The following is a 23,823-nucleotide window of genomic DNA, read 5'->3' as shown; positions in this document are numbered from 1 at the left end:
AATATTACAGAGGACTATTTTTTAAAATATGCTGTTGAGGTATTTGATTGCCATTGCTTTTGTGTTATTAACATTTTTTCAAGTCCTTTTTGTAGCCAAGATATCATATAATCAAGTCAAGTGGGTTTTATTGTCATTTCAACTACATACAGAGTACACAGTGAAACAAAACAACGTTCCTCCAGGACCATGGTGCAACATAGACAGTGCATACAAAACACAAGTGCAACACAAACAAGTGCGGACAGACAATACAACACAGTACAGACAGAGAATAATAAATAATTGGCGGTAGTGTGCAAATTATGCAGTGTGTAATAAATATTGAGTCCAGTGAGGTAGTAAAGTTATTAGTGCAAATGCTTGTGCAAAAAATGCTTCCCATTTTATCTGGGGTAAATGGTTGGAGAGAGAGAGACCGAGAGAGAGAGAGAGAGAGTGTGCATGTAACAGAAAAGACATCAGTTCAGAAGTTGAGTTGAGTAGGGGAGGTCTGATGGCTTGGGGGAAGAAGCTATTGCAGAGTCTGGTCGTGTTGGACCGGATGCTGCGGTACCTTCTTCCTGATGGCAGGAGGGAGAACAGTCTGTGTGAAGGGTGGGTGGAGTCATCCACAATGCTGGTTGCTTTGCGGATGCAGTGGGCAGTGAAGAACCTCCTAAAGTTACTCACAGATCTTATTCATTGTAACAGAACGGTCTAATAAACGTAATATGATTTTAAAAGCATATTGTCATTGTCACCAAAATGGCAACTTTACAGGAGAAGGAAAAAACCTGGTTCATAATTGTAAAATATTCACCCACAATTCCTGCTCACATGTCCATGAAATGTCTCTCATTGGATTAGAGCAGAGGAAACAAGTTGGTGCCCATACTACTTAACTGCTATGGTTTATGCCATACTATGTTTCTCTGCTTGCCATATTAGTATTTCAGCTAACTCATAAAAAGCTTGTATTCTCTTGGTTTACATGTCTCTCTGTCTTTGTTCAGGTAAAATCGAGAAGATCCGTGTTGCTGCTCCAGTATCCCCTGCTTCCTCCAGCGGTGCCCCCTCTCCCCTTTCTGATTTGGGTAGCGACGACTCAGGTGGGAGTCTGCGGCCTAAGAACTTCATGCAGACTCTGATGGAAGATTACGAGACACACAAAGTCAAGCGTCGGGAGAAACAAGAGGACAACAGTGTGAGTGTCCCAATAATAAATAAGCAGCATTTCTATTGACCTTGATTTCCTGTACAGGAGCATAACATCAAGTTAGATATTTGTCTTATTGTGTCTTCATTAAATGTTCATAGTTTGCCGCTTAACACTTCTATCAACCACCTCTCCTGAATCTAGGATGGTATTTTTTGGCTTGGTATGGAATGTTTGGCTTCTGTTAGTGAACATGCCCTCCTCTAAACCTGAAGCGAGTATTTTACACTTTCTGCTAGTTGTTACTAGTGGTCCTGTTTCATTATGCCAATACAGAGTGATGCAAGACTGTGGCTTTCACTACCAATTCCTCTTTTGCATGTCATGTGACCCTGTGGTTTTTAAGGCAGAGCAAGTTAAGGGACTTTCCAGCTCAGCTTCAAGAGAATTAAAACAGACTAAGGCACATGAAAAAGGAAAGCTATGAAGTACCCCCTGACTTCATATAAATGAAAGTCCCCTTCCTATTTACATTTCAAGGAAATTGTTTAGGGATATTTAAACAATGCACTATGGGCAAAAGTATTTGGACACCGCTTTGTTTTCTGTTTTTCAAAATTTTCAGAAATATTAAAAGAGTTTTTCCTGTCATTGTCTCTACTGTCCAGGTAAATTAGGCTTTCTACTAGATTTTGGGGGACAATTGCTGTGAGAATTTAATTGCTTTCAGCAAAAAGAGCACTAGTGAGGTCAAGATGTTGGATGACCACCATCCCACGTCATCCACAACTCCCCAACTTATCCCAAAAGTACTGGATGAAGTATCAGCCATCATTCCAGAGAACACAGTTCCACCGCTCCACAGCTCAGTGCTGCGGGGCTTTTTACACCTGTGTCAGTAACGTACCAGCAATAGCTGAATGCATTCATTAGAAAGGGCATATAGTATATGTCTGTTGCAAATGATTGCTGGGTCCAAGGACATATTAACTGTGAACATATTAACCTATTAACGCAGCAAGTGTTATTACACACTAAGGGGTATTATTCAGTATCTACTGGGACTTCTGTACAAACTGGTGGGGCTATAGGCTGTTTTAGGGGTTAAAGCAGGCCGAAATGAACTGAACCCAATGTTCAAGAAATATTGTAAAATATTGAGTGTAAATTACATTTAAATGCAGTGCAGTTTATCATAATAATTAAAAAGTCATTTAGCAATCTGAGACCCAGATTGGTTATCAGTACATGCCAAAACAGTCCTTTGCTGATGCTATTTCTTATCCAGATGCAAAAAAATGACTCTTTTGAGCAGTGTTAGTGTTTTAGAGGACGGTGTGCTTTTCTGAAGCTTCTTTCTATTATCAGTATTGCTCAGTGAATAACTAACGCTGCCTCTTTTCCTTCTTGTCAGTACGCCCGTTTATTGCTCTCTAGTGATGTTACATCTGAGGTACTGGTATTATGCTTGCCTGAAAGTGCAATGCCCTCCTCTTAATGTCACTGCATGCTTTTTTTCCCAATTCATTTGAGTTTTGTTTGGTGTTTTGCCGGTGAGTGTGGCATGTTTCCAGTGTCAAACGCCTTGACATTGAAAAAGTTACAAACTCAAATAATGATTACATCTGTGGTCTCGAGTGTCAACCCATAGTAAAACATCACCCCTACACCCCCTGAATCTACCCCTTCCCCAGCCCTGCCCCATCCACACACCCATGCATCCATGCCAGTGCTTCCCTCATGTCATTAGCTACGTTTCCATCCAAACGGTTTTGTTGGAAAAATATTTTAATGCTTTGAAAAGTTGCTTTTTACTATGTGTACGTGTGCGCAACATGGCTGCCCCACGCATCCTGTGTTCGTGCGGAGTGTAGGTTATGTGCGTCCGCAGGAATTAGCATGGTGCGTCCACGAGATGCAATGCCAGCATAAATTGTGGGGGCAGTGTGCTACTCGGATAGCTACTGTGGTTACTAGCAAGTGTATTGTGGCCCCTAGGGAACACCTTTAGCAGTTCAGTTGGTTGTTGATACCTGAAATACTGCGAAAAAGTATAACATTTTTGTGGGGTAAAATAAGACATTTATTACACAACTTTAGTCACATTGCACATTTCCCTCACATTCCTCTGGACTGAGAAGGAAATGCTTTTAAAAGGAATGCTGCCACTTTTCAGCTCTTGCAGAGAGAGCGATCCAGAAAAGGTCTACATAGAGAGAGCTCAGGCAGCTCTATATGGCAGAGATAATGGATCTTTTGCAGTTCAGATTGAAAAACAAAATGGATAATTAAATGGAAATATAAATAAAATATCTTGTCAGTAGGTTATTTGGAGGTACAGAAGTTGTAACATACTGTACAAGAAATTGGCTCAGCAGACTAAGATGCTGATACCGTGGCCTGAGGATTGCTAGTTGGAATCCCAGGTCATGCTGCTTTGCCATCAGCAGCCAGAGACTAAGGGAGCACAATAGGCCATACTCTTTCTGGCCATCCTCCCTTTATCACTCCCTTTGTGATGTTGGCTGATGTATCAGAGCTGGGGATCCAAGGCTTTCCTCCTAACACATTTGCTGCCTTGTGATTCTGCATTGGCTGCAGTTTGAAAACACGTGACTTCACTTGTATCTCCCCCTCCTAGTCCTGGAGATTGGGTGGGTTGATTGGCTGAGCTAAATTTGGAAGGAAATTGGGTTTAAAATAAATAAATAAATAAATAAATTGAACTCTTCTGTTAAGCATTTAGGCATCTTAATCATTTTAATCACTAAACGTTAGTTTTATCACTTGCAATTTGTGCAGAAAGTTGATGGAAGCGTAACTTTTGACTCACAACCATGAACTACGAATGTCCAGTCTATTCTGCATCATGTTTGCCATGTTTCTTCAGTATGTAACAATTTACCATAGCTTTACACTCCCTAAATCAAACATTCCTAAATGGCCGTTGACTTGGACATATAGCGCTATATAACAAAATGGTTCATTGGTGTAGAATACTGATGTTTAGTCTTGGTCCTGGTGATCTGTCAGCCTTCAGACTTTAGTTCCAGCTCTATTCTTATTAACACACTTGAAGTAATGAAGGGCCTCAGTATTAGAGGCTAGTATGTAGGTCTGAACAATCCAGGGTAGATCTATAGGACTAAGATTGGACACTCCTGATATAGAACCTTTACATAAAAACGTGCACTAAGAGGTTCATTGAGAAACCAAAGGTTGTTCTTACCTGGCATCACTGTGTAACTAACAAATATGAAAGTTAGGAGAGCAGAGAAAGCAGCATCATATTAGATTTTTGTCCTTGATTGTCCAGCGATAGATCTGTGGGACATTGTAGGTTAGATTGGACATTCCAGTTCATTGGAGTAATACATAATGGCCCTGTGATTGTAACACTTGGTGCCGAATGGACAAAAGACGGAGGCCCCCACCTGGCGCTCTGACGCAGCATGACTGTCCCTGTTCCTCTGTATTGTATGAAACTGCCCTGTACAGCCTGTGTTTACTCTCAATGCTGTATTGTGTGATGTGGAGTGTGTATTTACAGCTCCTCAGCTGTTAAAAAAAAAACAAGCCAAAAGAGATGTAGCTCAGCATGATAACATCAGCAAGATGCTTGTGCCAAATGAGATCCAAGTTGAGCTGTGTGAAGTGCATGTCTCAACAAGTGTTTGCTAAAAAGTGTTCACAGGGTTGCCACAGGTTTATTAAAAGGATTTAAGTCTAGACCAACAGTAATGGTAAACTTGCTGCGCAGTCAAGGGCATGTAAATGATTCATTACTTGAGCCCAGTTTGTCCAAACTGGTATATACAGTAATATAGTGAATTAGTTAACAGTACTTCTCAAACTAGTGTCTCCCCAGAGAGTCTACATTTTTGCTTCGTCCCAATTTTTCCCATTTTTTCTGTAGTTTTCTTTTGACAACAAATGTCAATTAATTTTGTATTTATTTTATTATTATATTGATTCATTTTACCCTACTCTGACTAAATTGGTAAATAGTTTTAGCATATATACTATTGTAAACAATATGATCCACGTTAGTCTCCATATACAGTACTACTACTATACAGTACTCACTATTTTCAGTGCAAACCACTAGCATTACCAAACTGGAAGACAATTTGAAACAATTGACAAACAAATAGGTGCTTTAGTAATTTTACCTCCATATCTTAGTATTGTTCAAATGAAACTTGAATGTCCATATACTTAAATATGTTAAAAAGGGCAAAGGTTTTTATGGGATGTCCTATTTTTTTATTATTTTTTTTTTTTTTTTTTCATTACTGTTTATTGGTAATAAGATTATTTGAATTAAGTAGAAATAAAAAACTGATAGCTGTTTTGTTCATATATATATTATATAACATATATAGATATATTATATATATAATTTGATTTTTATTTAGTCACATATTTATGATCAATAATTTAACATGAATTTAATATCATTACAGAGCAGATGGTTTTTCTCTTTTTGTCATTATTGTTGACAAAAGCAAGCAAAAACAAAAACATTTCCATCATTAATTTCTATTATGAGATTAACACTGTTACCAACACATAGAGAGAGAGGAAAAAAATGGACTCTCTGGAGCAGAACCCCTGACCCACTTAATGAATGCATCTATGCAGACCTACCTATGTGACTTATTACCCTCAGGAAAGCACTGAGGATTAAATTATTAGTATTACGGTAAGCATTAAAAGGTAAAAGAGTATTAATGCCTTCCTAGTTAACATCTGGATCTTTGACTTAATAGCTTAAAGAGACAGTGCTAGGTCAGAGTAGGCTCTAGGTTTGACCAGTGTGTTCTACAGCACTACAGAGCCACTCATACACTAACAGCAACCTATTCTCTGTGTTTTGGCACAGGTTCTGGAGGCGACACGAGTGACCCGCAGAAAAAGCAACATGGCTCTACGATGGGAGGCAGGAATCTATGCCAATCAGGACGAAGTTGAGGGGGAGGAGGAAGAGGAGGAGGAAGAAGAAGAAGAGTAAATTAGTCCAGCCCACATACTAAAGAAAGAGAAGAAGAATGAGAGGAAAAGAGAACAGATCTGGGAGGGTGATGAGACAACTACGAGTATTTATTCTGAGTTTATACTGCAGGAGCGAATCACTGATTCAAGGTGCTGCACTGGAGCTTTGTTCACCCAGTGGAGCCAAAGACCACCCATGCCTCAGAGGAACCTGAGGAACAGCCTTTTCACAGAGAACTCTATGCGACGACAATAAGCCCCGGACGTCCAAATCTTGTAGTGCTTTCTGTTCCTTTCCTTTGTTTTTCCTGATGGTTGGGGGGAGGTTTGGAAACTGTGCAAAAATGAAGGGTTATACCAGTCTTTCCATTTCTTATGGTTGGGTCTTGATTTCATGAAGTGACACTGAACTGACATTGCCAAGTGATTTGTGTGGGTATATAAGGACGATCGTAGGTATATGATTTAAAGGCAACAGAGATTACGTGGCTAGGAAGACGTGACATGAGTAGAGGATGTAGAGGATGAGTACGTCTGAAAAAACTTTGAAATGGACATTTTCCTATGAAATTGGGGCAATAAACCAGTCAGTGCTAAACAATCTTAACATCCACCAAGTCTTTTCCATTTCCAGTCATTTCCGAAAATACTTTTTTATGCTTTTCTGCCAGTTTGGATATAAATCCAGCTGAAAAAAAAAATTAAAAATAGTAGGAACCCATTAAAGAAAAGGAGGATGAAAGTAGGGCACAGTATGGTTGACTTGAGGAGACTCTTGTTTGGAGACCAGCACGGAACAGTAGGGGCCAGGTTTGTAATACATAATGCTGTTCAGCCAATTAGATATTACAGCACAAGGCAGAGAGGAAGATGAATAATGCAGACAGCTAGCGGAAGGTGTTGCTGAACACTGCCTTTCAGCAACTTGGCCATTCTTTATTGACAAAAGCCAGGAAATATGTAGAGGAAGACTTTGCAGTCTATGCAGTCTATGATTGTCTGCCAGCTAAAACCACCTGCTGTCTGCAAAAGTGCTTGCAAACTGCATACAGTGTTTCAGTCAGTCTGAAGAACCTCCTGACCCCTCTTACAAAAACAAGCTTGTCAGGATGCAGTACTACTACTACTGCAAAAGTTTAGGATCTTCTGGAAACACAGCAGTCCATTTTGGAAAGAGTTTGGAAAAAGGTTAACTGACCTGTTGATGACACAAATCTGACCTTTATAAAATGTGTAGGTTATATTGTGAAAAAAGGGAATTCCAGATCACAAAAAATAAAACATTAAACATTTATGTTTTACTATTTTCCATCTTACCCCTCATAGCCACGACCCTTGACCCTTTTTGTATCCCACTTTTGAATAACTGTGCTGGATAATCCAAGTGTCCACGAGTCCAGAGTTACAATGAATTTATAATTTGCTATCTTGCACAATTTATGTATGTTGGGTCGATAAGGGGGATAAAGCAGATAAGGAGGGTGTTGTAGGGTTTAAGAGGATGTTTAAACATGTGCAAATTTGTAGGACAACCAGCAATTTAGTGTTTAGTGTTTCTTCAAGCCAAAACATTGAAATACTCAGCATGGTAAAGTCCAAAACATCATATTGAGAAGAATGCATCAATGGACTCCCACTCACAACCTTCTATGGAGTCTTTAAGGAGTCTAATATTTAATTACCATGCTATATGGACTGTTTGTACTGTGTATTGGCATTGTTTTAGCTGATCCGATTAGAATCTGTAAACGCAATACAGGGGAATACCAATGTTTAATTGTTAAACAGAAGCTTTGTAGATAATTCTAGACATATAAATGCCTGGTAAATGGGAATAAAATTGCTGTTTGTTATCTCATTTCTGTCAAATGACAACCATGTGAAGTATACTAGGAAAAAAATGAAAAAATGACAATTAGCATCGATACATTTTCTAAACAGTGGTGGACATGCCTTGATTAACAAACCAGGACTTCATCGCAGAGAACGGCAAAGTCTTTGGACTTGTGGATTCTGGATCTTCTGCCTTCTACCTAAGGCCTTTTTGCAGCCCACAAACAATACAACTAGGAGTTAAGATCCTGAGAGGAGGCACATCTGAAGAGCACTGTCTGTGTGGACTTTCAGAAAAGGTCTTTTACTTTGTTTTATACGCATAAATATATAACGTGAACGTATTTAAGGGACACTTGTCCCTATGTAAGGAAACCGTATTTGTAGTTTCTGGGTTAGATAAAGAGAAAGGCCCTAGAAAAGGCCCTGCGATGCAATAGAAATGTCAGAAATTTGTACTTAAGAGACCTTGTTGATTCAATGGTTATGAGAGGTTTTTTTCTTTTCTTTTCAAAGGCCTTTGATTTGCTGAGACTGAAGTGGCTCTTATAGCCACACATACATGACAAAGATGCTTTTGCAGGGGGTTATTTAAAGGATTGTTGCAGTGTGGTGTTTGTAACACCAGAACTGTGGACGCTTGAGTCGAGCATGGAGCGTATAAGTGATGTTTTCTTTATTAGGGGGGTTTTGCGACTGACAAATAAGAAGAGATCAAGCAGCAGATATTAAGAATAGCTCAGTAAGGATGTGATTTTTATTGGGATTCTTTTGATGTGTTATATGACTTAGTAGACAAATATTTTGAATATAATAAGGGGGAAATATTTTTATTTGTGCAGTGGACTATTTACATTGTACCTATGAATGGGAAATAGTTTTATGGAGGCTGGCATTTTAATACCATGTATGTGCATTTAAGAAGTTGTGGCCTGTACTTCTTTTTCTTGTGTGAATGTGTGTGTGTGTGTGTGTGTGTGTGTGTGTGTGTGTGTGTGTGTGTGTGTGTGAAAAAGAGTGAGAGTACCGTGAGAGTACCGTGTGTGTGCATGATTACGAGTTTGTACAAGTGTGTTGGAGCAATATATGTCCGGAGTGAGCATTGAGTACATAAGAGTTCCAGAATATATGCAAAGGTCTTCAGCACATCCTGACCACCCTGATCACCCTCAGTGGTTCCCAGTTAATGTTGTGCATGAAGTGAACAGAGGTGAAAAGAGCTAAGGTGTAATCAGTTTGCCATATTGAGTATTTGTCAGTAGTTTTTAGGTAGTCAAGTACCTCTTTGCTTTGCAGTACAGTTCACCAGTAACCTTCATGTGTTCAGCTGTTTCTGGTGGTTCTGGCTGGGCTGGTATTGTAACACTAGCCGAGCTCGGTTTATCAGTTAGTATGAAAGAAATTTGATCTAAAAACATGACAATTTAATAAGGTTTTTACGCAGCCAGTGTAACAGAAAAGAGCACTTGCGGACGCCAGAGGGAACCATCCATTTGCATATAAGCGGGGTAAAAGAACATTCTTAGCGCACTTGATTTTCGATGGTTTTCTACAGTGTTTTGCCAGTTCAGTAACCATGTATTTTGCCTTTTTCAGTGCATGCAGCCTATGGTATTTTAATGGGATGAAAATCTCTGCATCAAAAAAAATAGATCTGCCAACGGAGCTGAGTACCTTCAGAACTGCAGAAAGATGATATCTGATCTGACCTCTTCAGTCAACAGCTCCAAATAGTGCAGACAGTACTAAACTGTACAAATGTACCACATTTGAAGTAATAACAGACACACCAAAATATGTGGAGTGTGCTTTGCTTTTTTGTTTAAAACAGTTTTCCGTTACCAAGTTAAAACTTGCTGTTTGCAAAGTGTTTTTTTTGTTTGTTTTGTTTGTTTATGTTTTGGGTTTTTTGGGGTTTTTTTGCAATTTGCTGTTCTCTTTGGGAGATACCAAAGCAGTTTTGAGGTGGGTGATGCGCTTGTGTTTTTCTTTCTTTTTTAAACCTTGTGTTAATATGTTAACCACTTATTGTATGTTAATATATTCTGCTTATGTTGTTTTATAGTAATTGTAAGGCTCACACTTAAACGCATATATAATTATTTTCTCATTAAAACAAAAATGCATAAACGTTGTTTCAGTTTTTTTAGTCTTGATGATCTTGTTGATGGTTGGGTCAGGTGAGGTGGATTAGGGTTGGATCCAGAACCTGCAGGAAGCAAGCCATCTACCCCTCTAGCTAGGTCTCCCAAGGGCAGGGGTCAGAACTCTCTTGAACTTGAACAAATCCTCCACAGGACACAAACTCCTAATGTAAAACCTTCTGCACATTCTTTTTTTTAAAACCATTGTCACTTTGGACAAAAGTATTGGGACACCTGTTTATGCATTGTTTCTTATGAAATCAAGGGTATTAAAAAATAGTTTGTCCTGCTTTTGTTGGAGTAATTGTCTCTACTGTACAAAAAAGAAGGCTTTCTGCTAGATTTTGAAGGAGAATTGTTCTGAGGATTTGATTGCATTCAGTGTCAAGAGCATCAGTGAGGTCTGGATATTGGATGGAGCACCAACCATCATTCCAGAGAACACAGATCCACTGTTCCACAGCTCAATGTTGGGGGGCTTTATACCCATCTAGTCCACACCTGGCATTAGGCACAAGTCTTTATTTTACTAGGACAATGCATTCATTTGAAACAGTGTCCACAAACATTTGGGCATGTAGAATGTGCAGAACATGGGTGTTATCTACAATCTTATCTACAAAGGCCAGGTGTGGCTGCAGTTTTTCATTCCTGCAAACCAGAAGCATGTGTGATCAGTGGTAAGAAGACTGGCCAATTGATTAATCAGGAGTTAAAATCTGCAGTCCCCCCGGCCCTTTGCGGATAAGATTGGACACCCTTGACTTTGACCTGAGGTGCATAAACATTTACCTAGGACTGAATATAGAATCCTCTTTGCTAAAAGTGCAGAGTTAAACGGGAACTGTGTTGAGTTCCCAAGTGGCACAGCCATGTAAGCCTCTGCTTTGTCATCCAAAGGTCACGAGCTCGAGACCCACAGATGCCACAAAAGGATTCATTGATAAATCTGTCATCAGTACTAACCATCTGATAAAGCAGGTGGTTCTAAACACAAGGCAAAGATGTTTCCCCTTATTTTGGAGAAGGGAAACCCCTTAAGTTCATTTACTATACTTTACATAAACCTCTATAAAATGTCTAAAATTTGGTCTTAAGAAAAATCCTAGCAAAATACATAGCCTATATTTTACAAAACTAATGACCGTTAATTGGTAATGTTTTGCATCAAACAAGATGTTGAGAGAACTGTTGCTTGAGAGAGCTCTACTGTGAGGAACTGAGATGTACCTACTGTGGCTTTTGGTTCTCAAAAGTTTCTTTTAGATGTTCCCTTTAGTTTGGTGAAGATATTGGCTTTGTGGACTCAGAAGCCAGTCTTTATTTCTGCATTTAAAAGCAGACATGCAGAAGCGTGAGTCTGGTGTATGGTTTAACTCTCCTCTGACAGACTTTGGAAGTCAGTGTCAGTAAACAGCATGTGATAATAAGCCTGCCTGTGTTTGTATGAGTAGTACAGTTATCTGTCCACACAGATTAGGCAAATGCCTAAAGCTTAATCTTGCAGTTATTAATACGTTGAGCCATGTTATGCCAAATTGATGTCAGATCCACTGCTTAGACAGGGATAAGGGTTCTGTAAAGCATGTATCAGACAATGTGTCTATTTGCAGATTATTTATTTATGGTTATGTATTCAACCCTGTATATCACCAGACATTTTCGCATCAGTGCACACCTTCAGATTGACACCAAATTGATCATATTTTAGGAATGCACTGATTATTGATCACAGGCTTGTGAGTTCAATGCCCAGGTCTGCTAAGCTGTCACGGTTGGGCTCTTGAGCAAGGCCCTTCAGGTTCACTGTACTGTACCAAGTGTATAGGAATTATAGGAAAGGCCATTATTATAGGAAAGGCCATTATTTACATATTTATTTGAAATGTATACTTGATGATGAGAACTTTGTTCCTTGTGTTGAAACATGCTACTTAAAATCTTTGAAATCAGACCAGTTTTTAACTCATTTTGAAATTTGACTTTGAATATGTATCATATCATCTGAAAGTTGTGGTTTGTAAAGGGGAATTCTAATGACTCAATTAAAAGCAATTCTTGTGATCTAAAACAATCCTGATCTGATTCTTACTATGTATATTCAACTAGACATTATAGTTTAGTCCTTTTTTATGTTAGCTGTAGTCTTTAAGAATAAGTAAGAATAATCCATAATACCTGAATCCTACAATGTGTCCAGCAGGACAACACAACATCTGGATATCTCCACATATCTCTAGATCTAGTCCAGCTCATCTTATTCAATTAATGCAGTGAAGAATAAACTGAAAGTACAGAAAGATGTTTGGGTTCAGGTGGTTTTGAATGGTGGTTAGCAACAGCATTATCCTATAATATCTGTATATTAGTAATACTTGTTTCCCTTAAGGGCTGAAAATGGTTTGACGTGTGAACTGAATATGATTCTTACAAAGTGCTTACAAAGAATCTAAGGTTTCTTCCACTATAATAAAAATATAATTATTCAGAATATTTTTGCTATATTTGAGCTGAATAAATAAAATAAAACCAGTTAAACTGTTTGCTCCCATGTGAAGTGTGACCACATCAACACCCTTATAGTGTGTTGGCTTTAGCCAGAAAATAAAGCTTTATTTTCTTTAATAAAGCTTTGAATTGTAATGCTTAATGTTTAAATAGCTCTGACCAGAGGAGGACGGGTCGGGTGCCACTTGTGAGTCTTGGTTCCTCCCAAGGTTTCTTCCTCCAGCTCTGAGGGAGTCTTTCCTTGCCAGTGTCGCCGTTGGCTGCTCACTGGGGGTCTTGGATCCTTCATGTCTTCTTATGTTATTTCTTTTTTTTCTGTTTTTTACTAATTACTAATTATGTAAAGCTGCTTTGCGATAATAGCAGTTGTAAAAAAAAATAGCTATACAAATAAATCTGACTTGACTTGACTAATGTTTTAAGATGGAAACGTCACTTTTTTTATAGGTTTCAATGTTTCCAATGTTTTAACCCTAATGGTCTTTCACTAGTCTGTTCTCAGCAGGGTGGTGCTTTCAGCCTGACGTACATCATCTGGACATCTGGACAGGCAGGTTTTACAGGAGGGAAAGCACACAGGTACAGTTTCAGACGCAGTGAGAGAAAGGAGACTTCCTCCTGGTAAGGTAGGTAGAGTTGTTGTTTCTTTCTCTGAGCCTCAGAGTTCAGACATTGCTGGACTCTCTGCTGTTTACTTTATGTCTGACTCGGTCGTGAGTAATCTGACTGGTGAGTAACTTCCCCATAGCAGACCGAGGCTGGGCTTTCTTCACTCGAACGATCAGCCTCGCCTCAGCTCGTCTCTGAGAGCTGTGTAGGAACTCCTTCCTCCTTCCTCTTTAGTCTGAAGGACTGCTGTGTTGTGTGTTTGGAACTCAGGGGCGAAAGAGGCGCACGATGCTCGCAGGGGGAGTGACCGCGTCCCCCAACGCTGACCGAAGTTAAGGAAGCGTCGACCAAGTCCTTGTCCCAGTCCTCCAGTCTGCTCATCGGTCCCCTGTACCGTTTCAGCCCTCTCAGGTGACATGGCGGTCGTGCGCTTCGTACGTAAACACGTGGAGCCGGTGGTCTTCTGCGCGCAATTGGCGAGCGCCTTCTTTGACACTGGTCTCCAAATGGTGGTAAAGCAACGCACCGAGAACACCACAAATACCACCACTGACAACCCGGACCAGAGCCAGAACGCCATCGCCAACTTCTACATGACCTTCAACATGCTGACCAAGTTCGTCCCCATCATTCCCGCTCTCATTTTGGCGCGAATCGGGGACAGGGGTTACCGGAAGGTCCCCATCGTGGTGCCTCTGTTGGGATACTCCTTGTCCAGGGCGCTGCTGTTGTTTGTGGTCCTGTTGGACTGGCGAATCGAGGTGATGTATGCTGCCCCGGTGGTCCACGGCCTGTGCGGGGGCTTCTCGTCCTACTGGGCCGGCGTCATGGCGCTCGTGTCAGCCAGCACCGGCGAAGACGAGAGATCCCTCTGCATCATGCGTACAGAGCTGGTGTACGGCCTGGCAGGCTTCCTGGGCAGCCTGGCCTCGGGACACTTGTTCCAGCTGTACACAGTGGACCTGAAGCAGGGAGTGGTGCTGGCAGGCATGAGTGTGGCGCTCTATGTTTTCTGCCTCCTGTATGCCACAATTGTCCTGCAGGTGATCCGTTCCCCGGATGGGCTGGAACGGCAGGACAGCGCCGGCATCCTCAGCAGCCACGTGGAGAGGGACAGGACCATCATCGCCCTGCTCTTTGTCAGCGGGATCTTGTATGATGTGGCCGTTGGAGGTGGAGTGGAGATGCTGTCCATTTACGTCCTGAAGGCGCCCCTCCAGTGGAGTGCCACACAGGTGGGCTATGGGAACGCTGCCGGTTTCCTCATCTTCATCACCAGCTTCCTGGGCGTGAAGCTCTTCACCAGGTTTGCTGTGAGTGACTCCAGCATGATCATGATAGGCATGGTGTCATTCATGATCGGGATCTACTTCATGACCTTCGTCACCACCACTGCCATGTACTTTTTAGGTGAGGGATCCATTTATTCATTTGCTTAGCTATAAATGGGTGAAGCCAACATTTGTAGAAATAATTGTACTAATTTTTTAATATGTTTATAAAATCTTAAAATGTTAGAAAATATTATTTTGCAGTGCATTCCAGACCCTCTGCATATATGGTTGTGATCCTTGGACTCCGGACAAACTGGATGTGGTGTCTTAACCGGCCAGATTAACTTACTATTAGACATTCATTGTTCAGCATTGAATTGCAGCAGCAATTAGGACACCAGTTCCTTTTACAGTCTGTGCACGACCACAGTTGAGAATCAATGCACCATGCTACTACTCTGAACTGTAGATGGTAATGGGGTGTGATGGTGGCAGGCTTGCACATGCGTATCTCCAACTCAGTTAATGTGTTTCAACTGTTTATTGATCTGTTTGAGCAGATGCGGATCTGATTCATAGCAGGGTGATCGAGTTCGGGCAGCACTTAAGGCCTGGGTATTTTTCCATTTTCCACTCTTTATGTAAGAGTCAGGTGTGATGATAAATTGGAATGAGAATTGTTGACTATTTCTAATATCTGGCATTTTTCCCAAAGAGTCTAAATCTACCTGGATTAGCATTACAGAGAGATTTCTGTAGGGCTACAAATGCAGTTAAATGGATGCATCATCATATGTCAGTTTGAAGTATATCTAAAGATGTGTCTGATGCTGATATATATCCCTAGGATTACAAGATATGATATACACCAATCAGCCATAGCTTTAACACCACCTGCCTAATACTGAGTAGATCCCCTTTGTGCCACCATGACAGATCTGAGCATTAAAGGCATGGGCTCCACAAGACCTTAGAAGGTGTCCTGTGGTATCTGGCACCAAGACGTTAGCAGCTGAAGTTCTGTAAGATGTGAGGTGGGACCTCAATGGAATGCATCAATGAGCTGTAGGGGCCCATGACCCTGTTGCCAGTTTACAGGTGGTTCCTTTCTTGGAAGACTTTTGGTAGGTACTGACCACTGCATACTCGTCTAGCCGCCTAATTCGTCTGGTCGTCTAATTTTGGCCCTTATGCCCTTATTTGGATCCTTATGCTTGGCCATTTTTCCTGGTTTTAACACCAATCACCTTCAAGAACGGACTGTTCACTTTCTGCCTGATATATCCACCCCTTGACAAATTACACTGTAGACTAAATAATCAATGTTTTTCACTTGAAAGAGAAAGTGACAGTTAGCCACCAGTGGTCATTGCAAAATCTAGGACCAAATTTGTGAGGTCCTGATTTGAATGCCTCAGATTTACAACCTCAAGATCAACTACACTCTCACAAGCATGTTAACTAGAAAGCTAAATGTGTTGCCGCAGAAAAGGTGAGCCATAAATACAAGCCTTCAGTTCAAAGCAAAAACTGACGGCTGCCCAGAAATCACAAACCCTGTTGGCTTTTGACCAGTCAACAGATTTGTAAATGAGGAAATGAGATAGGGAAGCCATCAGCAAGTGGTGTGTGAGTGATGTAGATAAAGACCTTGACAGTTGTGAGCATGCAAGGAGCATGTGAACACAAGGGTCAACCGCTTCAGCCGAAACTGTGATAAAGACCAAATCGTGCCTTTCAGCTCTGCACCACTTTGCTAAGTGCGTTACACTTGTTGCCAAATCTTGTTGCCAAACTAATCTGTGTTTCTATCTCTTTTTTCCCAGCCCGTTCTGTCATGTTGTTTGCGCTGATCCCCATGCCGACCATTCGCTCCCTGCTGTCCAAGCAAGTCCGGGGGACATCATATGGTAAGATCCCGATCCACGTTATGCCATTCTGCAAACTTTCTGCTACTGTTTGCATCACCTTTGTCTTTTTGAAGGAACACTCTGACTCCAGTTGTGCTCCATGCAGCGAATAATGTATCAAAGAACGGACACTTTGTTGGTTTGTTTAACCCCTTAAACCCTGTTCAAGGGACCACACCTCAGTCCTTTGCTACATTACTTCCACAGGTCACAAACCCTAAAACAGAACCCTGTGGGACTCCAAAAAAGTGCTAAACTAAATGGTTATTAAATCATTCATAATGGTTTCTGATTTAGCACTATTAACTGAATAATAAACCCAGTGCTTAATGTGTTAAGCTACAACAATAGCTGTGTAAAATCATTTATTTGATAAGGAGACCCAGGGTGAATGAAGAAGTGAAACCACACTTGTGCGTCGAGGGGGGGGGGTGGGAGGGGGGGTTGGTGTTAAGAAAGCATGTTGGTATTCTGAGAAAGGGAGTATTTCACCCTTCTTTTCACCTCTGGCCTGTGTGTGAGAGCCCAGATCTCATATACGAAACCCCCAGACGCCTGTACTATTCTGAAACGTCCCTTATTTGCTTATGTTGTGGGGAGAAGGCGTCAAAACAAAGAAAAAAGAAAACCCTGAGAGTGCCAAGTCAGGTGCTATTTATTGGCAGCACCTCTAAATGAATTCTGTTTGGGTCAAATTGACCCGTTCATAGGGAATGACTTGCCACTAAAGTAGTTTACTTTTTTTTTTTTTTTTTGTCACATTCTTGTAAAACAAAATGTTGTATATTTTTTTTAGCATTGTCTTAGATTTTTGACCCAGTATTATTGCAAGCCAAGTAGTGAAGAGTCCGGTCTGGCGGTACCAGGATGGAACAGTTGGAACTGGGCATCTCAGTACAGGGGAAAGTGACAGAAAGACAACAGAAAGGAGGGGAAAACACAAGCGGGACAGAATCCAATGGGTAGGCAAGAACAGCCAACTACGAATGGACTCAAATGGCAAGCAGACAGCCGGGGCAGCTTAGCACATGGAGGAAAGAAAAGAAGGGAGGAAAATAAAGTGTTTAGGAGTTTGAATAGACAGATGTACGGATGTAAAGGAAGTAGATTAGAGTGACTGCAGTACTGATCAGAAGGGGGGGGTGGGTTGTAAGAGGATGCTCTTTCTCCAGCGTTATTCTTCTAAAACTAATTTAAAAGGCCTATATCGTCCTCATTGATAAGATTTTTCAGCAATTTCCAATGGCCACTTGCAGTTCTCCTAAGGAAAATTAAAGCTGTTAACTACATATGTTTATATTAATAATAATTGAAGCAAAGGATAAACAGGTATAATAGCTAGTCATACTACAAAAATGTCTATTTTTCCTGGTTTAAAATCTGTATTGATCCGTATAATCCCTTAAAAGTACCTCTGATGCATAACATTGAGGGACTAAATCTACAAGTGAAAGATCTATAGTGCCTCTACTTCTCAGATTTTGCGAGGTAAAGTGAAAATCGCTGTGTTGTGTGTTCACTGATCATATTTATTCATGTGCTTCAGAGTTTATTTAAAACAAGAGTGAATGCTATAGGTTAGGATAGCTATCCTCCCCGGAAAAGAACAGAGCAGAAATGGTCCCGACTGGTCCATCACAGCTGGAGAAATCCATGTTTCTCTATACTGTAGCTAAAAATATAACAAAGCTGTGAGCCATGCCAGCTGATAGTCAGCTTTTCAAAGACACTCCCAGACTGGGTCCCAGCCCACAAAGAGAATGCCTACCAGCCCTGCAGGTTCAGCCACTGGGAGGAGTACAAAGGCAGCACACTGGAAGTAGATTAAGCTGCTCTGGGTTCTGCGGTATGTCTTTTTTTTTAAAGAAAATAGCTTATGTTAAAGTTTAAGGTTTAAAAAGTAATACTCATGCCATGTCCAGATCTCTAGTCTTTAAATTTACTGCTGGTATCTTTAGCACAAGAATACCAAAGTCTTTACTACAATCTTAATGGATGCTTTTAAATATGACAGGATCTGTGCATTTATCTGCAGAATCTCCCAAGGGGGGGAATCTATATATCAGCAAGTGAACAGTCAGTTATTGAAGGTCATGTGCAGGAAAAATAGGCAAGCGTAAGAACCTGACCCACTTTGACAAGAGCCTAATTGTCATAGTTAGACAACTGGGTCTGAAAATCTCCAAAACATCAGGCTAAACCCTTGTCCTAAGGGTTTTTTCAAGTATGCAGTGGTCAGGCTACAGGCTCATGGGCAGCTAGGGCTCATTGATGCGACCCATGGAGGTCCCACCTCACAACTTGAAGGACTTAAAGGATCTCCTGCTAATTTCTTGGTGCCAGATTGCTCAGTTGTGACAGTGTAGCATGCTCAGGGGAATAACAAAGACAAGAAAATGTGTATATATACATATATATATCTTGTCCACTAAGTGGCGCTGTTGGGAAAATGTTCACAATTGTGAAACTCTTTCTGTTCAATCCCAACAGGAATGACCTTTACATGCCTCCAGCTGTTTTTCAGACTGGCTAGTTTAGCAACAACACCCATCTATACCAAAATCTACGAGTCCACGCTGGACAGCTTCCCTGGGTTCGTCTTCATCCTATCCAGCTGCATCACCTTCCTCTCTGTTATACCCATCAGGTAACCTAAACCCACTGGTCATCTCAAATAGATTTCTGTGTTTTTTATAATTAGGCCTGTTATTGTTTTGCCCTAAAACTATGTTAGACAACTTTGCAGGTAAACATTAAACATGCCACTAAACTATGTGTCTTTTTTCCACAGTATTGTAGGGTGCTGTAATGCAAGGCAGAATAACTATGAGATCATTCAAGGAAACTGATGCCGGCAAACATCTGCCATGATGAAGGACAGAATGGGTGAACATGAGTGAACCGTGCTCTGTCACCAGCTGTGAAAGTAAGAAAACATCAAATGTTTATTCTGAACAGATGAAGCAACTATTTACTGTCCACTGGACAGTTAGTAACATTATTGTATTACTGTGTTGTTGAATTAGATTTTACAGTAGACCTTTGTTCAGTTTGTGGTCTGTTTGCACATTATTACATTACTGTTATTATAGTGTTAGGATTAGCTGTTTATGACATTGTATGAGCATGTACTTTGGTGGTGTTGAAAGGGTGAATTCTGACTTTATTGGGAGACTGACTGTTCAGTATATTTGTTATTATTATTTTTTATTATTCTCCTTCAGAGTATTATTATTATTATTATTATTATTATTATTATTGTGTTATTATGGTATTATTGTTGTATTATTTCCGTAACATATGTGCATTGCACAAGAAGTGTACTAATGTACCTTTTACTTCTTCTTAAGTCACTGTGTGTCATTTCCACTGAAAAATGTCATACTTGAAACTGTAAACTAAAATGCTGGCATTGAAAACTGATATGATGGATTGCAATATTGCTGCACTGAAGGTGAAAGCATGGACATGCTATCAAGAGGCTTTACTGCATTTAATTACTTTGTTGATTAAATATTTTGCACAAAAAGTGTTTGCTATGTTCCTTGCAGTTTAAACAGCAACATTTACATCAGTGTTATAGTACACAACTCCTGGGACCTGGGAGCCCATCAGGGTTAGGATGTTGTGATGGGGAAGGGGGGCTTCAAGTAGGACCTAAGTTGTAGGACCATGGCTGTGTGTCTGTGTGAGAGAGAGAGTAGGATGTAATTTAATCTCTAAAATTATGCAACTAAACTAATAATCATTATAACATAAGTAACTTAAGTGTCTTAGAAGTAAAATTATAAACATGCAAAAAAAGTTGACATATTATTTTATATTCATGTCAATGTGAAGTCATTTCTAACTAGCTAAGGCTTTTCTTGGGTAAATAGCAAAGCACTTTGTAAGTTGCTCTGGATAAGAGCGTCTGCTAAATGCCGTAAATGTAAATGTAAAGTCAGATCAAGTTAAAGATTTGTCTTTATTTACATTTACGTTTAGAAATTTAAGGCTGTGGTGGGAAGTAGATTGACCAGTGATTGCATGCAAGTACATCCCACCACAGCCTTAAATACAGGTACATATAGACCAATAGTGGTGGTAAGAAGGCAGGACTAACCTGTAAAAATCTGCACACATGATGATTTGTAGAATGTGTGCATTTCTTTTCCTTCTACTGTTGTTATTCTGCTGATTAGTAATTACACAATCTTTACAGAGACATAAGTCTCTGGACACAGGTTAAAAACCCAGCTAGTACTAAAACATTACAAGTTAGCGCTGCACTACAGCGACTATATGACTGAATGCATTATCCTCACATCGCTACACATTTATTAGAAAAAAGAGGCAGATCAGATCCAGTCACACAAGCCTTTACAAAAACAAACAACATAAACACAAACGCTACAGACAGACAACAGGTAATGAAGAAAGATGCAACATAGAACAAACAAGTACCTTCTATCGACCGGCAGATGGCGCCAGAGCTACGCTCGTCAGCGTTAGCAGCTTAGGACATATTTTCCTTATTAATTTATAATTGTAATTAAAATTAAAATACTGCATTTAATCTACATTTAATGTAAAACTGCTCAATTGTTTCTTGGTCTAACAAAAACACACAAACACACACACACTTTTCCTTGTGTTTACTTCCCTTCCAGCTTGCAGTAGCATTGTAACCACAACTGTAAAGAAATATCAGTCAGTAAGTTTCTCTATAATACATTTGAAAAACACTCTAAATTACTTTGTTTACATCTCAACAACTAGTTAGTTAATTTTATTTATTTATTTATTTATTTAATCAGTGGAATCAGTTTTTTAAATATGGCACTTTCCTAATATTTCCTCTTATTTTCTATATTTATGTACATTTAAAAACAAGAAAACATGTCAATTGACCAGGGGTGGCCACATTCACTGGACTGCAGCTCAATTTCCAATGACAATTTCAGTTTCTCTTAATTTGGCCTTTTTTTAAATACACTCCAATGCAACTACACATTCAGTTAAAATGCCAGCAGTCCTGTTATTTGATCTCTTGTTAATCTTAATAAGAGTTCAGACAACTGAATTAGCCGGAGAGACATTTGTTCTCTGAGCCGTCTCAGAAATGACATGCTTGCTTTATGTTAATCCCTGTTTTTAACACACGCCAGGTTAGACCACAAGACCACGGCCTATGTTCGACACAGTCTGCACTCAGAACACACCGTCTGTGTTAAATTACACACTTGGGTGGAACACACGCAATGTGTTTGCCTTAACAAGATACACGCAACACGTGTTTTGAGACTGTAGGAAACACACAGGTCATTACAGCCCTCTAAGAGAATCCATCCATCCATCCATCCATCCATCCATGAGAATCTGTGAGTCGACAGTGAAGCATTATCAGCTTTGGACAACAGCAGGCCTGAATTCAGCTGCATACAGCAACACAGCTCCAAGTCATGAGACCTCAGAACACAATGGAGGCAGAGAAGAAGAGACAGAGAGCCCTGTGAGCTTTCTAAGGGACAGTGACTATTGCTTAAGCTCTGGTGAACATAAGCAGTTGATCGGACACTGGGTCACGTACAGGGTGTAATACAGAATGGGTTAGAGGAGGAAAGACAATAGGTCTTGAATAGAGCCTCACTGTGTCAAGTACATCTACTTAAACCAGTCCACTGAGGTCCTCAGTGTATTTGCTCCAAATTAGAGATTAGTGGGGACAAGAAGACACCCGTAAGAGTCTTTATCCAGTCATTATTATTCAAATTAGGTGCCTCTAACCATTGAAGTTGTATAACTGTATAACCCAGACCAGTGGTGATTCAGCACGGACACTGCAATGCAAAGTCAAGATTAGGCTTAATCGGTGTCCAAAACCCTTTTGGGGTCAGTTTCCCAACGTGGCATTAAGCCTAGTCCTATACAATATTATTAACTGGAAATTCTCTAATTTGGAAGGAAAACAGTTTACAACTAGGCTTAATCCCCTAGCCCTTAGTGTTCAGACACTATATTTTTGTATAGTTTGGCTCAGTGTCAGGCAATTGGTAGGAAAATCCTAGTATCTCAAGCACACTACTACTAATCTCATGTGCCATTCTTCTGCCCATGGTCTAACAGTAGATGTTTTTCTATTGATCTGTAAGAGGCTGTTTGACAGACATGCCAAGCGACCATTCACAGAACAGTTTGTAGGGGGAAGAAGGCTGTGATAAATCCAACAGATACAGACGTCGCCTTTGGCTGGGGGTCTTAGATCTTTCATGACATTTTTTCCCTGTCTTTTACTAATAACTAATTATGTAAAGCTGCTTTGTGACGACAACAATTGTAAAAAAACGCTATACAAATAAATTTGATTTGACTTTTAAGTGAATGTTTGGTCATTTTTGGGCCAATTACAGTAGTATTCAAAATAATAGCAGTCCAATATGACTAACCAGACAATTCACTGTTTGTGGTATAAATTATATTACCACATGACAAACAATGTACCAGTTGGTGCAGTAGATTCGTAGAAAACCAACAGACTCAGCATTCATGATATGCATGCTCTTGAGTCTGTGTATCTGAATAATTAACTGAAAGGGGTGTGTTCAAAATAATAGCAGCGTGGAGTTCAATTAGTGAGGTCAATCATTCTGTGAGGAAACAGGTGTGAATCAGGCGGCCCTTATTTAAGGGTGAAGCCAGCACATGCTGTACATGCATTTCTCCTTGAAAGCCTGAGAAATATGGGGCGTTCGAGACATTGTTCAGAAGAACAGCAAACTTTGATTAAAAAGTTGATTGGAGAGGGTAAAACTTATAAAGAAGTGCAGACAATAATAGGCTGTTCAGCCAAAATGATCTCCAATGCTTTTAAAATGGAGAGCAAAACAAGAGAGACGTGGAAGAAAACGCAAGACTACCATTCGAATGGATTGAAGAATAGCCAGAATGGCAAAGGCTCAACCAATGATCAGCTCCAGGATGATCAAAGACAGTCTCAAGTTACCTGTGAGTACTGTGACAGTTAGAAGACGCCTGTGTGAAGCTAATCTATTAGCAAGAAGTCCCCGCAAAGTCCCACTGTTGAAAAAAAAAAGGCATGTACTGAAGCGGATGCAATTTGCCAAAGAACACCTCCACTGGCCTAAGGTTATGGAGGGCCAGCCCAATCCCCGGACCTTAATCCGATAGAAAACTTGTGGGGTGACATCAAAGATGCCGTTTCTGAAGCAAAACCAATAAATGCAAATGAATTGTGGGATGTAGTCAAAGCGTCCTGAGCAGGAATACCAGTTGACAGATGCCAGGTTGAGTACATATTTTGAGTTTGTAAAGACAAATGCAGACACTGCTATTTTTTTGAACAGCACAATTTTCTGTAAATTAGTTAAAAATTATATTAATTTCTTCATGTTTTGATTTGGAAAATAGTA

At 40.2% G+C, this 23,823-nt stretch overlaps 2 protein-coding genes across 6 annotated transcripts in view; both read left to right on the top strand.

Moving 5' to 3' along the window:
* Positions 1-10,096, top strand: part of palm2akap2 (PALM2 and AKAP2 fusion) — a 123,529-nt gene extending 113,433 nt beyond the window's left edge. For 4 of the 5 annotated variants that reach the window (XM_072658048.1, XM_072658052.1, XM_072658051.1 and 1 more), the window contains 3 exons: positions 996-1,186; positions 2,553-2,591; positions 6,024-10,096. In XM_072658048.1, the coding sequence (XP_072514149.1) occupies positions 996-1,186; positions 2,553-2,591; positions 6,024-6,152 (359 nt within the window). In that variant the 3' untranslated portion in view covers positions 6,153-10,096. The remainder of the gene's footprint in view (positions 1-995; positions 1,187-2,552; positions 2,592-6,023) is intronic. The other variant, XM_072658049.1, reaches the window with a different exon arrangement.
* Positions 10,097-13,276: 3,180 nt separating this feature from the next.
* slc46a2 (solute carrier family 46 member 2) lies at positions 13,277-19,940 on the top strand. Its single transcript, XM_072658053.1, has 4 exons — positions 13,277-14,637; positions 16,328-16,411; positions 18,902-19,058; positions 19,203-19,940. The coding sequence occupies exons 1-4, from the start codon at positions 13,644-13,646 to the stop codon at positions 19,258-19,260; spliced, it is 1,293 nt and encodes a 430-aa protein (XP_072514154.1). The 5' UTR covers positions 13,277-13,643; the 3' UTR covers positions 19,261-19,940.
* The last annotated feature ends 3,883 nt before the right edge of the window (positions 19,941-23,823 follow it).

This window comes from Salminus brasiliensis, chromosome 16 (assembly GCF_030463535.1).
Source record: "Salminus brasiliensis chromosome 16, fSalBra1.hap2, whole genome shotgun sequence".
In the NCBI taxonomy this organism is placed as follows: domain Eukaryota; kingdom Metazoa; phylum Chordata; class Actinopteri; order Characiformes; family Bryconidae; genus Salminus; species Salminus brasiliensis.
The sequence above is the reverse complement of the archived record's forward strand: the minus strand, read 5'-3'. Positions and strand labels throughout refer to the sequence as shown.